Here is a 17,694-nt window from a genome sequence, read left to right as displayed (position 1 = left end):
CTTTGCAAAAAAACAGCTGTGTTTTCTGTCAAAAAATGGGATGTGTCCACGCTGTGTTTTGGGGCATTTCCTGTCGCGGGCGCTAGGCCTACCCACACAAGTGAGGTATCATTTTTATCGGGAGACTTGAGGAAACATAGAATAGCAAAACAAGTGTTATTGCCCCTTATCTTTCTCTACATTTTTTCCTTCCAAATATAAGAGAGTGTGTAAAAAAGACGTCTATTTGAGAAATGCCCTGCAATTCACATGCTAGTATGGGCACCCCGGGATTCAGAGATGTGCAAATAACCACTGCTCCTCAAAACCTTATCTTGAGCCCATTTTGGAAATGCAAAGGTTTTCTTGATACCTATTTTTCACTCTTCATATTTCAGCAAATGAATTGCTGTATACCCAGTATAGAATGAAAACCAACTGCAGGGTGCAGTTCATTTATTGGCTCTGGGTACCTAGGGTTCTTGATGAACCGACAAGCCCTTTATATCCCCGCAACCAGAAGAGTCCAGCAGACAAAACGGTATATTGCTTTCAGAAATCTGACATCGTAGGAAAAAGTTACAGAGTAAAACATAAAGAAAAATGGCTGTTGTTTTCAGCTCAATTTCAATATTTTTTTATTTCAGCTGTTATTTTCTGTAGGAAAACCTTGTAGGATCTACACAAATGACCTCTTGCTGAATTCAGAATTTTGTCTAGTTTTCAGAAATGTTTAGCTTTCCGGGATCCAGCATTGGTTTCACACCCATTCCTGTCCCTAACTGGAAGGAGGCTGAAAGCACCAAAAATAGTAAAAATGGGGTATGTCCCAGTAAAATGCCAAATTTGTGTTGAAAAATGTGGTTTTCTGATTCAAGTCTGCCCGTTCCTGAAAGGTGGGAAGATAGTGATTTCAGCACCAGAAACCCTTTGTTGATGGCATTTTCAGGGGAAAAACCACAAGCCTTCTTCAGCAGCCCTTTTTTCCCATTTTTTGGGAAAAAACTAAATTTTCACTGTATTTTGGCTATTTTCTTGGTCTCCTCCAGGGGAAACCACAAACTCTGGGTACCATTAGAATCCCTAGGATGTTAGAAAAAAAGAACGCAAATTTGGCGTGGATAGCTTATGTGGACAAAAAGTTATGAAGGCCTAAGCGCGAACTACCCCAAATAGCCAAAAAAGGGATCAGCACTGGGGGGGGAAGGCCCAGCAGCTAAGAGGTTAAGACCAGCAGGTACAGTCTCCCGGAACATAAAGTAAAGCACACACTGGTATATCTGAGTCTACAAGAAGGCCTTTTGAAGATCAAATAGATTCAGCTGGAAATTAATGTTTTCGACCAGTTTGAAAGAAATGTTCTCTTTTTAGGACGAATGTGCAGAAACATGTTGTGCATGACCACATTATAGTTAGGGATATATAGATTTTTCCCTACATCACTCGTTCTGCATTTTTTAATCCTACAGACAACAATAAAGTTTGTCTGATTAGGTGACAGTTTTAATTTCACTTTATAGATTTTCACACACTGCCTAACACCCATACATCTCACTAATAAAAAAGCATCCCAAGAGCTTCTCCTAATTTTAGGAGTGGTAGCCCGCTTCCTGCTAGAAACCATACACACACAGCCAAGCATGTCTTCTCAAGAAATACTGCCCATGAGAATCTTTCCAGAGCTTTGCGATAGCAACAACTTGGATGCCAGGTAACCTTCACACCCTAGGTTGACTATTTTTTATATTCTTTAACTGATGTTTTTATAGTGCGGAAATACTTAACAGTATTGTTGTGCATTGTTATAAATCTAATTCAAACCAGTCTCAACAATAGGCATAACAGTTAAAATAATACATTTAAAAAAAATGCTCGAGACACCAGACTAATATAGTCCAAATGGAGTAAATATGTTTGAACTACATCATTATAAGAGTATTAACATTTTTAGGTAAAACAATATCAGCATAGGTAACTGAATAAGGGGCTCTGCAGTGGCGGAGCTGAGGGAACAAAGACAAATGAGCATCAAACAGCCAGAGCTCTGCAGGGGCTGGTGGGCACAAGCTGCAGGAAAGGGAGTGTTGAGGGCAAGGGCAACTCAGAAAGGCATATGCTTCTTCAGGAGTGGAGGGGAGGATGAGAGGCTCGGAAGTGGAGAAGCCAAGGGAAGGAAGCCAAATGAGCACCTAACAGTTAGAGCTGTGCAGGAGCTAATGGGCATAAACTGCAGAAAAGGGAGTTTTGAGAACGGGGGCAACACACAAAGGTGTATGTTCTCTTCAGGAGGGGAGGGGTTGGAGCATGAGGGATGCAGAAGCTGTCAACCCGATTAGGAGGGAGGGAGCTGCAGGCTTACTAGTACTCAGTGGAGCCTTGACACTGATGTTGCAGGCCTGAAAAGAATAAACCTGTGTACCCATCTCCTATTGATTTAACCATTCAATTAAGTGTGCTTTCATTACAGAGTTTAAGCAAGAAAGGTTTTCAGTTCAACTTGCTGACCAAATCTGCTGTACTCCAGAAGCTTCTTCTTAAGACTACACTTCCAGTTCATTTTCTGTCTTGGATGCCTCCAAGGCTGTGGCAGGGAAGGGTACCTACTTCCAATTTTAAATTGTACATGTACTGTTCCCTTTCCTTGTTTGGAAACAGTGCATGAGAGAACTCATTAAATCGATTCGATCAGTATCTTGTGAAACTACAGAAAAAACATGGAGACCTGGCATTAAGCGATGTGGCAAGGATTCCCTATTATTTAATGGAGGTAACTCTGCTCCCCTTCCAACATGTTGTGGGAATCTACCTGTGCCTGGACAATGGGCTCCTTCCCAGCAGTTCTAGTGTTACAGCGGTCGGACGGAGGATACAGAAAAGGGAGGTGAACGCAAAAATGAGCAGCGGCACCGGCCTCACACAGGTGTCTAAAGCAGGAAAGGATAAAGACCCCAGCTCCTGTTCTGGTGCTCAAGCATTCATTCTTTCACCAGGTAGTGGTTGAGCACTGAGGCAGTCGGCCTGGAGTTTAGTGCAGCTTGCGCTCCCAGCCTGCCCACTGCTCCCTCATCTGCCAAACCAGACACAGCTGCTGTCAGTGAGCACATACCCTCCTGGCCACTGTCCCTCCCTTTGGAGTTTAAGGAGTGGGGCCTGACTTCATCAGTGGTCCTTGTGGCTCTGAACACCAACGACCGACTGACCTTCAGGAACAGCCATTTGCAGGTGCATTGAACAGGTCTCTAGCCTTTCACTGCCCTCCACCTGGCATCTAACTCAACACGAGACTCATTGCCCGAGGAGCCTTTCGGTGAGTCGAGCTTAGGGAGGTGTCCCTAGCAAGATGGTAAGGCCGGCAGTTTCCACTTCTTACAGGGGCAGGTGGGATTGCTGCAGTGTGGTTGGTGGGTTATGGTGGAAGCATTTAGAAGATTATTCACAATTATAATACCCACCCATATAAGGGAACGCTTAACAAATGCTCAAAAGCAAAGTCTCACACCTCAACAAGAATGTGTCTGTGCACTGCCCTTAGAAAAACTAACTACTGTGTCATCAATTCTCAGCACCTTAGTCCAAGAAGTTAAAACACTCAAAAATGAACAAGTTGCTACTTCTCCAATTCTAGCTTCCTAAAGCTCCACTGACCACAACATTTACATAAGTAAAGCCCATTTTAGAACCTACACTAGAACCTTTACGCATTAAAGGCAACAGCTTCACCACAGTTCACTTTGTTGAAATCCATGCAGTTCTGCCATCCCGGCCAAAGCTGTTCTTTCAGAGACAAACGTGACCGAGCTCACAAATAATACTCTTGAAATAACCACTCACAATCTTGTCCAAGTGTAAAAGGTAAAGAAAACTATGCTAAAAGAAGGAGAAGGCAAAAATCAGACTTAGCTAAATTCTTTCCAATTTTAAATCATCATCATCATTTGCAAATAAGTCAGAAGAAGCAATTTTCTCCAGAAATTTCAAGGACCTACAAGAACGAATAGAAACACTTTCAGTAACGACCATAAGCCAAACTGCTGGCTCACTCATTGGGACGGGGAAGGATATATCGATGGATCCTACCACCTCTTAACAAGCACATCAATCATCCACACAATGCACCAAATACAAAGTTAGTAGTGATAGCAGTTGGTGCTCAGGCAACTGCAAGCATAAAGAGCGGCTGTCACTCAGAAGGGTTGTAAGGGTCCACTCACTGTCATGGTTGATAAGAACAGTAGACCTCTGTGGTCAATATACAGCTTAAAAATAAGGAAAATCAAAAGGGCCCTTGTGCTATCCACGGGAGGCTCTAGCTTTAATAAATCAGATTAAAACGAGAGACCAGTGAGAACAAACAAATTACAATTTTGCACCCAAAGTATGACTCAAGAAGCATTAAAGATATAGTCAAATAGTTAACGGTTCATCAAGATTTAATGCACCTGAAATCTACCAATATTGCAGCAATACAGTTTTGCCCGACTTCAACTCTGGACAAAAAATTTAAAGGAGGCCTCGGCTGACACAGACATGGGAAGAAGCAACAAGTTTAACAACTGAGAAACAGAAGATCTTTGAGGACTGGGGTATTTTAGTGACACAGACAACTGAGGCTTGCAACTCAACAAATCTCCTGGGTAGTAACAAAAACATTTGTTTGAGTCAAGTATCACCAATCACAGAATCTAATTTCAAATTTTCAATTCTAAAACACACCGTCGTCTCAGTCCTCCATTTCAATGTTCTAACATGGCTCGAATCACAACTTCCTGTCAGAAGATGCAAGAATGAAGCTGTGAACTGAACTCGTCTGATAAATGAAAAGTAGAAGATTGGGAATGGATTGCAACTGCCCTCTCCTAAAATTTCCAGTCACTGACTAACAAGCCCAACAGGGGACCTCAACGAACGTGGAATAAGATAAGCAAAAGACAAGTATCCATGTTATCTTGGAATGATGCTGGCATGGAAAAGATCCACTCTGACCATGAAACTACTTGAAATTACTTGATATTGTTTGCATCCAAGAATCGTGGAAATTGAATACCCGATAGAGGGATACTATGGATTCGCTGCACCAGCAGCACAAAAAAATAAAATAATAATTCATAATTAAACACAGGGCACGCAAAGGGTGTTTATCTGCATATGCAACACTTTAAAAAATAAAGGGCACACAAAGGGTGGTTTATCTTTATATGTAATAATTTCAAATTACTACAAAATAACAGATCTGAAATTCAAAAGTCACAATCTTCGGAATATAAGGATTGATAAGTAGGTCTTTGGTTCTCAGGCTTTTTAATTATTTACTAGTAGGCTTGTTAACTCTGATAAACGTATACATTATTGACGCACCTTAAGGGAAGTCAACAAGCATCGAAAATTGAATATTACCTCACAGATCAATACGTCCATTTCAGCAATATTCCACTGGTGGTCGTTGATAACTTTATTTTAAATCTGTTATCAAATCTGCTCAGAGACAGTTAAGATTGCAAAGTTGACGCTTGTTTGCCAATTTCCACTCAGCGGTAATCCAATAAGAGTTTGGAAAAATTGCCTCCCCCACAACTTATTCTGGCATATTTCATGGTAGGTAGATACCACCCATGGCAGACTCAAACCTTTCTAGGAGTTCTTAAAAAAATGTGAACTGGGTTATAGCAAGGATACACAGAAAATAGATAAAATATCTTATGGTATAACCAGGGATTATCCTTTATTATTGGGTACCATAGACATGATTAAAATACTGTCAATACTGTGTATTAGATGAGGTATAATGGCTCATCCTGTTCCTGGGTGCAGCTATTTTTCCAACTTGAAGTCTTGCTCTCCTCGGCTATCCTGTCCATACAATGCTGGAGTTGACACTTCTTAGTAGACTTTTTTGCCTTTTCTGAATAATAATGTGTGCACTGGGACATTGTTGTGCATCAGTGTCGCCGTTCTTGGTCTTCACAGGTCAAGACTGCCTTTCGTTCAGATCGCATATGACATTTGGTATTTCCTAATCAGTAACTGTTGGGAGTCCCTCAGGGTTAGCATCTCAGAGTCATTCCTCTGTGATGGATTGCAATCTGTTTTATACAGTAAGCATTTTAAATATGGATTCACAACTCTTGTCACTAAGTTTTAATGTTAGTTCTTTGGTCTAAATGCCATAATGTCTATGATTACTACTAAACATTGTATAATTCAACTGTTTGTAATATGCATTTGGTTTTAATTAACTGAAATAAACTACTTACTTACTATGTGCTCCGTCCCAGTAGATATAGGTCTGTTTTCACTAACTGCTGCATCAATGTATTTCCAACCAAGCTTCCTGGCAGCAAAGAGGCCAGGCTGAGACCCCATGAGAGGGGAAACGTGGAAAATGAAAATATAGTGAACAATTACCATTTTCCATGAACCCCTGTAATCATTCATGCTGTTTCCCCCATTTCCTTCTCTCCATCACCACAGGAGTTGATTGACTTCCTAAGTATATTCAGCACTGGCATTTGGGGGTTGTCAATACTGATTTGACATATAGTGATGGTGTAACCTCCTTGCCTAAATAATAATTGTGATGCAGTGTAAAGCCGTGTAACCAAATGTTGTGTTTCTCTGTTGACAGAGAGAGACAAAGACTGCGCGCCCTACAGGATTTGATCCTGGTGCCCTCTTTTGGCTATTACTTATAATTAATCCCATAGTTTTCCATTTGTACCGATTCTTACACAAACACATGTAGAAAACTGTTTCCCTGTCTGTATTTAATAAAAAAATGGAAAATTACAGAAATGTGATTTTTTGAAAGTCTCAACGTGCTTTCAATTGTGACTGGGAGACCATGTACATTGAGAGGGATAGGGTGTTGAAAAGATGGTTTTCTACCAAGGTTTTGTTACAGTTTCAGATGTGCACAAGTGTTAATACTTCATATTACTGATTTCAGGTGAGTATTATCTCATTGTATGCGACTATTTTGTACACTAATGATATGCAGTTAAGTAAATGTTGAAATATACTAGGTGCATCTTCATTTTTTTCACCAAGAAAAAAAATATGGATAAATACCAATAAATTGCGAAACGAATATATATGGATAAATACAGAAGAGAATGTCAAAACAATACATACTTTAAAACCAGGAGCTTACTTATAATGCAGTTATTATATGCTTAATAAATACATACTACAATGACAATGTCTTCCTCTATATGTTCCAGAGTTCAACCTTAGCAGGATGGTGTCCTTCTGTGATGGGGCAGGCAGGTAAAGAAATTACAGAATGGCATTTTACCAAGAAAAGTGTTCAGTGGTTTCTGTCCATCACGTTTTGGTTGTCTTGACCTCACCCCAAGTGATTTCAAAGGATAAGGGAAATAGGTTCAGGAAAGGCAGACTCGAGGACGCTGTCTTTATAAGCAACCATCACCATGTGTCTGGTACCCCTGAACTCCTTGCTAAAGTATTCATTTAGCTCTTAGCTTCTACATGACTCCTGTTTGGCCCAGACTAGAAATCTATGGCACCATGAACTGGGAAGGAGGCAAACAATGCAAATGGGAAAGCATGAACACAAGGGCAAATAAAAGGCTAAGTAAACAATGAATGGTTAGGGGAGGTAAGCACATTGTTTGCTTGTCAGAATAATGTGTGGAAAAATATTGAATAATGTTTCACGCCCCCAGTATCGTGTTCAAAAACATCATCCCACTGGGTGTAGATTTTCTGTTACTCCCCCAAATGAGGGATATTTTTGTAAATGATACTTGGGACACAACATTCCTGCCAGACAATATTTTGGTTAGGATATTTTGGAACGTTACCAACACCATCCATTAGGTTCAGCAAGTGCTTCAAAATAACCTGATCTCAGTTCTTTAAAGACAAAGTAAGTGCCATCTCTTGTCTCATTTCCACAATAGGACTGCTTAGATGAGAAAGAAGAACGACTAGCAGCAAGGAAAAATTAAGAATGCTTGCAAAATGCTAGATAGCACTTTATAAAACACACTACTTCTCCACATGGAAAACGCATTTGCAAATGGGATTCTCAGCAAGCCTCTGTGAAAAGATGACTTTACTCTCAGAAAGTCAATATCTTACAACATGAAGTTGGACATTAAAGGACTCACATGGAACGGAGAACGCTCTCTGGCAGAATGCTCCCAGCACCAGCATCACGTAGACTCTCCTGCAGCTCAGGTGAAACGGTAAGCACAGGCGTGTCTCCCATAGTGTATTCACCTTCTACTAAAACAGTGTCCTCCTTGGCTTTCTCATCGACTGTAGAAACTGGCTGGTCGGGTTGCAAGCTGCAGGAAACAAGAACATAAAGCAAATTACAACAGGTCCTGAACACACAAGTCGACTTCACATGGAGCATATATTACAGTAAAATGTGAAAGCATGGATTTGGTGGATTAAACTCTTATATGCTAGCCATTCGGCTAGGCTAAAAACTGACAGGGCGATTTCGGCTAGGAACTCAATCTATCATGGGACTAGACATGGTCGGACACTGCCCCCTATGTTTATCATCTTAGCAACAGAAACCTTTGCTTATTACCTGCGGTTAAGTAAAAGAGACAGGAGAATCCTGCTTGCAGATGTGGTACACATCATTTGGCTTTACGCAAATGACATATTTTTAAGGGAGTCTGGGGTGGGGCTGCCGTCCACGATCAAGTGCATTCTGGAGTTTGGTAGGCTATTAGGGCTCTGCACAAATTAGTGTTGATGCGGTTGGGGTTCAGGATTTCTGGCTCCTGGGGTATCATCTGGGAACAAGATATGTTTCGCTACCTAGATCGGAGATTACCACAGGACCGACAATCTCTTTGCAGGACATCTGGGGCAGGTGTTGCAGTCACTGAAAAGAAGTATGGAGTTTTGGTTAACTCTGAAGTTATCAGGGTTGAACTAATCAAGATTGTGGCCTTACTGAGATTTCGTCATTATTTTGGCAATTTACCTATGTGGTTGCTGGCAGATTGGTTTAGGGCCCTGGAGGCTCACCCCCACCCCCCCTTAAGGATCTCATATGGGCTGCAAATAGCAGGGCGGTGCAGCTTCCATTCAGGGCGAATAGCTGAATTTGTACTGAATTTGAACTTTACTGCAATGATTCAGTTGACTGCCAGATGGCTTAATAGTAGGCTTGCTCTGGAATTGGGCCAGTTTGGGGTGACAAAAGCCAGTGGTGAAATAGTGGTATGCGTCCAGCATCCTTGGTGGGGGATGGGAGTATACAATGCACAGGAGGCAGTTGCCTTGAGATGTGTGCGTAAAACAGCACCTTGTCCTTTGTATGCATTTAGTATCCCAGTGGAAAGGTTTTAAGTTACAGAGAATGATTGTACAGTTTCAGCATTGTCCCGCTGCATTGAAGCTGGAATATTAACGGTGGGGGATCTATACCATGAGCAACAGCCTGTCCCACTATATAGACTGAAAGAGGAATTTTGCCTCCAAGTTCCTGCTTACGGGGCTAACTTAAGACTCTTAGCATCGATGGGGTACACATGTTGTTAAACCAGACTACTGTTCTCACTGCTTGTACCATGAATATCTTGTTTACCAGGAGGACTGGCGGATGTTCTGTTCAATTTAGAATACTGAACATAATCTACTATACATGATGAATAAATTCAATTAATGTATTGGTTAATGTTCTCATGAACTGTGAGAAAAATGTAATAGTGTTGGGCTCGGAGTGTTACAAGTTGTTTTTCTTCGAAGAAGTCTTTTCGAGTCACTAGATCGAGGGACTCCTCCCCTTTCGGCTCCATTGCGCATGGGCATTGACTCCATCTTAGATTGTTTTCTTTCCGCCATCGGGTTCGGACGTGTTCCTCTTCGCTCCACGTTTCGGTTCGGAAAGTTAGTTAAATCTTGGAAAATTCGACGGTATTGTTTGCGTTCGGTATCGGGTTAGTTAACGCAGATCGACACAGAATTTTGAAGAGCTCCGGTGGCCCTTCGGGGTTTCGATTCCCCGGCGGGACCTGGTCGCCCGACCACGTGCTTCTTCAAGGCTAATGGAACGGACCCCATTCCGCTTCTGCCCCGAATGCCACAACAAGTATCCTTACACAGATCAGCATTTGGTCTGTAATTTGTGTTTGTCCCCCGAACACAAAGAGGATACTTGCGAGGCCTGTCGGGCATTTTGGTCGAGGAAAACGCTAAAGGGACCAGAGAGCAAGAAGACTTCAAATGGCGTTGGCGCCGTCACGACACCAAAACTTGGAGGAAGAAGAAACCTTCTCCATCGCTGAATCGGACTCGGCCAAAACCGAACAGACGCCGAAAACCGTGAGTAAAACACCCCTGGCCAAAACTCACGGAAAATACATTAAAGCCCAGGGGACGCCGCGGCCAACAGGCCATGGCTTAACCCAAAAATTAGGTGACCGTCCATCGGCACCGAAAAAGGGCACACATGTGTCGAAGTCATCCGACTCCAGTCGAGATACCGGCACAGAACAGACTCGGCACCGATACACCGGGTCAGAGCAATCTCGACTTCGAGATACCGGCACCGAAATGAGTCGGCACAGAGATATCGGAACACCGAAAGCCAAAAAAGTGTCTTCAGAGCCGAAAAAGATGGTTGAAAAGGTTTCGATACCGAAACATCCGGCTTCGGAGACGAAACCAAGTTCCTACACTGAGGAACAAGGCCTGTCCTTACAGTCTCCAACGCACATAGGGATGAGCCAAGATGATCCTGACTGTTATCCAGCAAGACCATCACCACCTGAAGACAGTACTGCTTACACACAGGTGGTGTCCAGTGCAGCCGCATTTCACAATGTCACCCTGCACACAGAACCAATTGAAGATGACTTTTTGTTTAATACTCTGTTGTCTACACATAGTCAGCACCAGAGTCTTCCTATGTTACCAGGAATGTTGAAACACGCAAAGCAAGTATTTCACGAGCCTGTGAAAGGCAGGGCCATCACTCCTAGGGTGGAGAAAAAGTACAAACCCCCCCCCCAACAGACCCTGTGTTCATCACGCAGCGATTGACACGGGACTCAGTGGTAGTAGGTGCAGCTCGCGAAAGGGCGAACTCACACACCTCGGGAGATGCACCACCACCCGACAAGGAAAGTCGCAAGTTCGACACAACAGGGAAAAGGGTTGAGGCACAAGCAGCCAACCAATTGCGCATTGCCAATTCACAGGCCTTGCTATGGAGATATGATAGAGCTCATTGGGACGAAATGCAACACTTCATAGAACATCTACCCAAAGAGTTCCAAAAGCGTGCACAACAAGTGGCGGAAGAGGGCCAAAGTATCTCTAATAACCAGATACGGTCGGCAATGGATGCAGCAGACACAGCTGCAAGAACTGTAAATACAGCGGTCACCATACGGAGACACACATGGCTACGCACCTCAGGATTCAAGCCAGAAATTCAACAGGCGGTGCTTAATATGCCTTTTAACGGACAGCAGTTATTTGGGCCGGAAGTGGACACTGCCATTGAGAAACTTAAAAAGGACACAGATACGGCCAAGGCCATGGGAGCGCTCTACTCCCCACAGAGGCACATTTCGGAAAACACAATTTAGAGGGGGGTTTCGGGGACAAAGCACAGAACCCTCAACCTCACAAACAAGACCCACATACCAGAGCCAGTATCAGAGGGGAAGTTTTCGGGGACAATACAAAGGGGGACAGTTCCCTAAAACTAGAGGAAAGTTCCAAAGTCCCAAGACCCCTCAAAATAAACAGTGACTTCAGTGTCACAAATCCCCAACACATAACACCAGTGGGGGGGGAGCTTAACAGATTTTTACCAAAACTGGGAGGAAATAACAGACACGTGGGTCCTAGCCATTATCCAAAATGGTTATTGCATAGAATTCCTACAATTTCCACCAAATGTGCCACCAAAAACACACAACATGTCCAAACAACACATGGATCTATTACAGCTGGAGGTTCAAGCGTTGTTGCAAAAAGATGCAATAGAACTAGTACCCAATCATCAGAAAGGAACGGGTGTTTACTCCCTGCACTTTCTCATACCCAAAAAAGACAAAACTCTAAGACCATTCTTAGATCTCAGAACACTAAATCTTTACATCAAATCAGATCACTTTCACATGGTGAAACTTCAAGACGTAATCCCCTTGCTCAAACAACAAGACTACTTGACGACATTAGACCTCAAGGATGCGTATTTCCATATACCCATACATCCTTCCCACAGAAAATACTTAAGGTTTGTAATCCAAGGGTACATTACCAATTCAAAGTGTTGCCATTCGGAATAACAACAGGGCCAAGAGTCTTTACAAAATGCCTTGCCGTAGTGGCAGCCCATATTAGAAGACAGCAAATACATGTGTTCCCGTATCTGGACGATTGGTTAATCAAAACCAATATGCAAGAACGGTGTTCTCAACACACAAAATACGTTATAGAAACCCTTCACAAGCTAGGGTTCTCACTCAACTACCAAAAATCACACCTACAGTCGTGTCAAATACAACAGTACTTGGGAGCAACAATCAACACAAAAGAAGGGATTGCCACTCCAAGTCCACAAAGGGTACAGGCATTCCAAAACATAATACAGGCCATGCACCCAAACCAAAGGTTCCAGGTAAAAATTAGTGATGAAACTACTAGCATGATCTCCTCATGCATAGCCATTGTCCCAAACGCAAGATTACACATGCGGCCCTTACAACAGTGCCTAGCATCACAATGGTCACAAGCACAGGGTCAACTTCAAGATCTAGTGTTGATAGACCGCCAAACATACACCTTGCTTTAATGGTGGAATACTATAAATTTAAACCAAGGGCGGCGTTTCCAAGACCCAGTGCCTCAATACGTGATCACAACAGATGTTTCCATGGTAGGGTGGAGAGCACACCCCACCCAACACAGCATCCAGGGACAATGGGACACTCAACAGAAACAACTTCATATAAATCACTTAGAACTACTAGCAGTATTTCTAGCGTTTAAAGCATTTCAACCACTAATAACCCACAAACCCATTCTTGTCAAAACAGACAACATGACAACAATGTATTATCTGAACAAACAGGGAGGGACACACTCGACACAATTGTGTCTCTTAGCTCAAAAGATATGGCATTGGGCGATTCACAACCACATTCGCCTAATAGCGCAATTCATACCAGGAATTCAAAACCAGTTAGCCAACAATCTCTCTCGGGATCACCAACAGATCCACGAATGGGAAATTCATCCCCAGATACTACAAACTTACTTCCAAAGATGGGGAACACCGCAAATAGACCTATTCGCAACAAAAGAAAACGCAAAATGCCGAAACTTCGCATCCAGGTACCCACAGGCTCACTCTCAAGGCAATGCCTTATGGATGAGTTGTTCAGGGATATTTGCATACGCTTTTCCCCCTCTCCCACTCCTTCCGTATCTAGTAAACAAATTGAGTCAAAACAAACTCAAACTAATACTGATAGCACCAACTTGGGCACGACAACCTTGGTACACAACACTACTAGACCTGTCAGTAGTGCCTCATATCAAACTGCCAAACAGACCAGATCTGTTAACTCAACACAAACAACAGATCAGATACCCGAATCCAGCAGCACTCAATCTAGCAATTTGGCTCCTGAAATTTTTGAATTCGGACATCTAGACCTTACACTAGAATGCATGGAGGTCATAAAACAGGCTAGGAAACCAACCACAAGACATTGCTATGCAAATAAGTGGAAAAGATTTGTTTATTACTGCCATAATAATCAAATTCAACCATTACACGCATCTGCAAAAAACATTGTAAGCTACCTACTACACAAACAAAAGTCCAAGTGAAGTTTTTCATCCATTAAAATACATCTGACTGCAATTTCGGCTTATCTGCAAATTACGCATTCAACTTCATTATTCAGAATCCCAGTCATAAAAGCATTTATGGAGGGTCTGGAAAGGATTATCCCACCAAGAACACCACCAGTTCCTTCGTGGAACCTCAACATCGTATTAACACGACTTATGGGTCCCACCATTTGAACCCATGCACTCATGTGAGATTCAGTACTTAACATGGAAAGTAGCCTTTCTAATAGCTATCACATCTCTCAGAAGAGTAAGTGAAATACAATCATTTACCATACAAGAACCCTTTATACAGATACACAAACATAAAGTAGTTCTATGCACAAATCCTAAATTCTTACCTAAAGTCATATCACTGTTCCACTTAAATCAAACAGTAGAACTCCCAGTGTTCTTTCCACAACCAGATTCTGTAGCTGAGAGAGCATTTCATACATTAGACATCAAAAGGGCACTAATGTACTACATTGATAGAACCAAACAAATTCGCAAAACAAAACAATTGTTTGTTGCTTTCCAAAAGCCTCATACAGGGAATCCAATATCCAAACAAGGCATTGCCAGATGGATAGTTAAATGTATTCAAACCTGTTATATAAAAGCAAAAAGAGAACTGCCTATTACACCAAAGGCACACTCCACTAGAAAGAAAGGTGCCACCATGGGCTTTCTAGGAAACATACCAATGACTGAAATCTGTAAGGCAGCCACATGGTCTACGCCTCATACATTTACCAAGCATTACTGCGTGGATGTGTTAACAACACAGCAAGCCACAGTAGGACAAGCAGTATTAAGGACATTATTTCAAACAACTTCAACTCCTACAGGCTAAACCACCACGTTTGGGGCGATAACTGCTTACTAGTCTATGCACAGCATGTGTATCTGCAGCTACACATGCCATAGAACGGAAAATGTCACTTACCCAGTGTACATCTGTTCGTGGCATGAGACGCTGCAGATTCACATGCGCCCCTCCCACCTCCCCGGGAGCCTGTAGCCGTTCTAAGTTGACCAAAAAAAAAAAAAAACAGTTAAACGTGTACATTTGTACATTTGTAAATATATCACTTTTAGTCACATTATGTACATACATACTTTCTCGATTGCATGGGCACTATTACAATATACACAACTCCTACCTCACCCTCTGCGGGGAAAACAATCTAAGATGGAGTCGACGCCCATGCGCAATGGAGCCGAAAGGGGAGGAGTCCCTCGATCTCGTGACTCGAAAAGACTTCTTCGAAGAATAACAACTTGTAACACTCCGAGCCCAACACTAGATGGCGGGATGTGCACAGCATGTGAATCTGCAGCGTCTCATGCCACGAACAGATGTACACTGGGATAGTGACATTTTCCATATATATATATATATATATATATATAACACACCAGTGACATTTTTTGAGACAAGGGCATCGGGAACAAGGAAATGATTCTACAAAATCTTCTCGAATCTGTGAAATATTTCACACTGTTTTTGAGAGGAGTGTATCTATATTTTATAACGTGGAGGAAAGAGACAACACCCACGTATGTTACTGAAAATGTATAAATAAAATGTATTTTCTAGCCAATTCCAGCACATGGTGGTCACTTGCAGCAAACGTTCCCGTCTGTATATTAAAATTTCCTCTTAATGAAAACTGAGTTTGGTGGATTTAGCACCACAGTACACACTGTACTGCGTTACGAGGCACATTTGTAAGAAACAAGTATCAAATGGTGCCACTACCTGGGGAAGCTTGTACTATGCCTACTATCACCAACTCCATCACAAAACTCATATCTTGAAGTATGTGGTCCATGGGAACTAATAGACATATTAGGGCTCTTCTCACCGTCCTTCCAGCTCCTGGAAGCGTGTGTAATCTGATAACCACTGGTGCCACTTGCCATCTGGGTGCCCTCGAGAGGGGAAGCCGGTGGTGCCATAAGCATGGTCATTCTCCAGGCTTAGGCAGTTGAAGTGATCAGCCATCATGTCCTCAGTCAGGAAATGTTTGCTGGTAGGCTCTCTGAGGGGTGAGGGACAGAAGATAAATGATGATCAGGTATCAAGCTTTTTCAAAACAGACAACAAGCTATGCATGATAATTCAGATTTCAACAGAACCCAAGGTAGCGGGGTGGTGGTGGGGTGAGTGTGTGTGTGTGTGTGTGGGGGGGGGGGGGGGGGGGTGTTGGTTGTGGTGTGATGTGTGTGTCTGGCTAATGGTGCATGCGTAGGGTCGAATAGGTTTTATTTAATTTGTATACGTGCATCTAAGGCAGTATAGCAGGATATAGCTTAAACGTCGAACACAGATGTGTGTTGTTAAAAAAAAATATATTTTTTAAAGTGTATAAGGGCATTGCTCAGTGGAGACAACTCAGGAAGCTTTAAGCTGCACACGTGTATGCTCGCCTACTTGGAGTCAAGTGAGCGGTCCTTGTGGAAGTGTGTGGGTGTGTGTGTGCGCGCACAGGTCTGAAGCTGTGCATAAAAAGGCTTTTCAACTGGACCATGCCAGCAGATGTCTTTCTTACTGCACACTTTCACATCACTCTTTCCAGAAAGGATGGCACTCACTCCTCCCCCTTCTCAAGCCTCCTCTTGCAAGTAACTGCTGCGGGCCTCGTCCTGTCTGGCGGGGAATTTGAGCTGCAAGAGAAAATGGCTGGTCAGTGAGATCTGAGACAATTCTTTCCCCATAGCTCGACAGAGACTGTGACGTGGCACAAAAGTGACTGCTGGAAAAAGAAGATTGGCAGCAGAGGGCGTTCTCATCTTTCAGTGCAAATATCTAATACCACCACAAAACAATTATCAGGAGCACCTCTCAGAATCAAGGTCATTCTCTCTAAATTAAAACAACCTAAAAATACATTTTGCTTCTAGGTCGCCAAGACCCTCCTCTTTCTGACAGTATTTCTTTAATATGCACATTGATTTCTGTTAATTTAATTTCTTTGCCATCTATTCCATATAAATCAGACTCCTGTGGGGAGTCATGTAATGATATTTAAATTCAGCTCCTTTGTGCTAATGTCACCTTAGATATTACTGAGAGCCAATATTCCGCTATCTTTCATGGGTCGCAAGCAAGCCTGCTTAGCAGCTCTGCCCCAGGAAAGTACAGCCTAAAAAGTATCCAGCAGTCTTGGGTGAATTTCCGCATATGGAAGCTGCCTTTAGGGAAGCAAGTTATGAAACTGGAGATGATTTCCCTCTGGACATTTTAATACCCGTCTTTGCTCATAAAGTGGACATTCATGCTTGAAGAGAGCGCATGGACATCTCATTAAAGGTTTTCAGTTCATACTTACACTGATAACACCTACCTCTAATTCCTCTATAAATATTTCAGTGTGATACTTAATTCCAGGATTTAGGGATAACCTTACTACCCAGTTACTGCACAATTTTCCTCCGGCAATACTCCCTCACAAAGCTTGTTAAAAGACCCAAGTTTAACAATTATTTCCTTTAGGTCTTTTGGTCATGAAATCTGTGTCTGTGTGTGCGCTTCTCTATGTTAAGAGTTGAACTGTAGCAAAATAATTATAATCACACTATGAATAAAAAAATCTCCTTCCGACGCCTGCCGCTTAGAAATCCAATTAGAGGTGGAGAGAAACTATTTAAAAATAATAACCCTGTAGCTGCATTTTTTAATGTTTGACTCTCTGGTCCCGACTAATACATCACTGTCTCATTTTCCTGAGTGTATGACTTTCTTTATCAGATAAGATTTACAGAATAGCTCTTCTTCGTACATGACCCTTTAGTGAGGACAGCTTAGTGCAGGGAACAATATGATGGGGAACGAGAGTGCAGTTTGAGGCCCACCCCCTTCAAAAT

The 17,694-nt window shown here is 42.4% G+C and overlaps 1 protein-coding gene across 1 annotated transcript in view; it reads right to left on the bottom strand.

The window, feature by feature from the left end:
* The window catches only part of HCFC1R1 (host cell factor C1 regulator 1), a 67,182-nt gene that overhangs the window by 17,517 nt on the left and 31,971 nt on the right, over positions 1 to 17,694 (bottom strand). The window contains exons 3-5 of the mRNA XM_069244326.1: positions 16,423 to 16,494; positions 15,693 to 15,869; positions 8,109 to 8,288 (exon numbers count right to left, since the gene is read on the bottom strand). Of these exons, the coding sequence (XP_069100427.1) occupies positions 8,109 to 8,288; positions 15,693 to 15,869; positions 16,423 to 16,494 (429 nt within the window). The remainder of the gene's footprint in view (positions 1 to 8,108; positions 8,289 to 15,692; positions 15,870 to 16,422; positions 16,495 to 17,694) is intronic.

This window comes from Pleurodeles waltl, chromosome 7 (genome assembly GCF_031143425.1).
Source record: "Pleurodeles waltl isolate 20211129_DDA chromosome 7, aPleWal1.hap1.20221129, whole genome shotgun sequence".
Taxonomy (NCBI): Eukaryota; Metazoa; Chordata; class Amphibia; order Caudata; family Salamandridae; genus Pleurodeles; species Pleurodeles waltl.
Note: the sequence above shows the minus strand (reverse complement) of the source record. Positions and strands in the feature narration are given on the sequence as shown.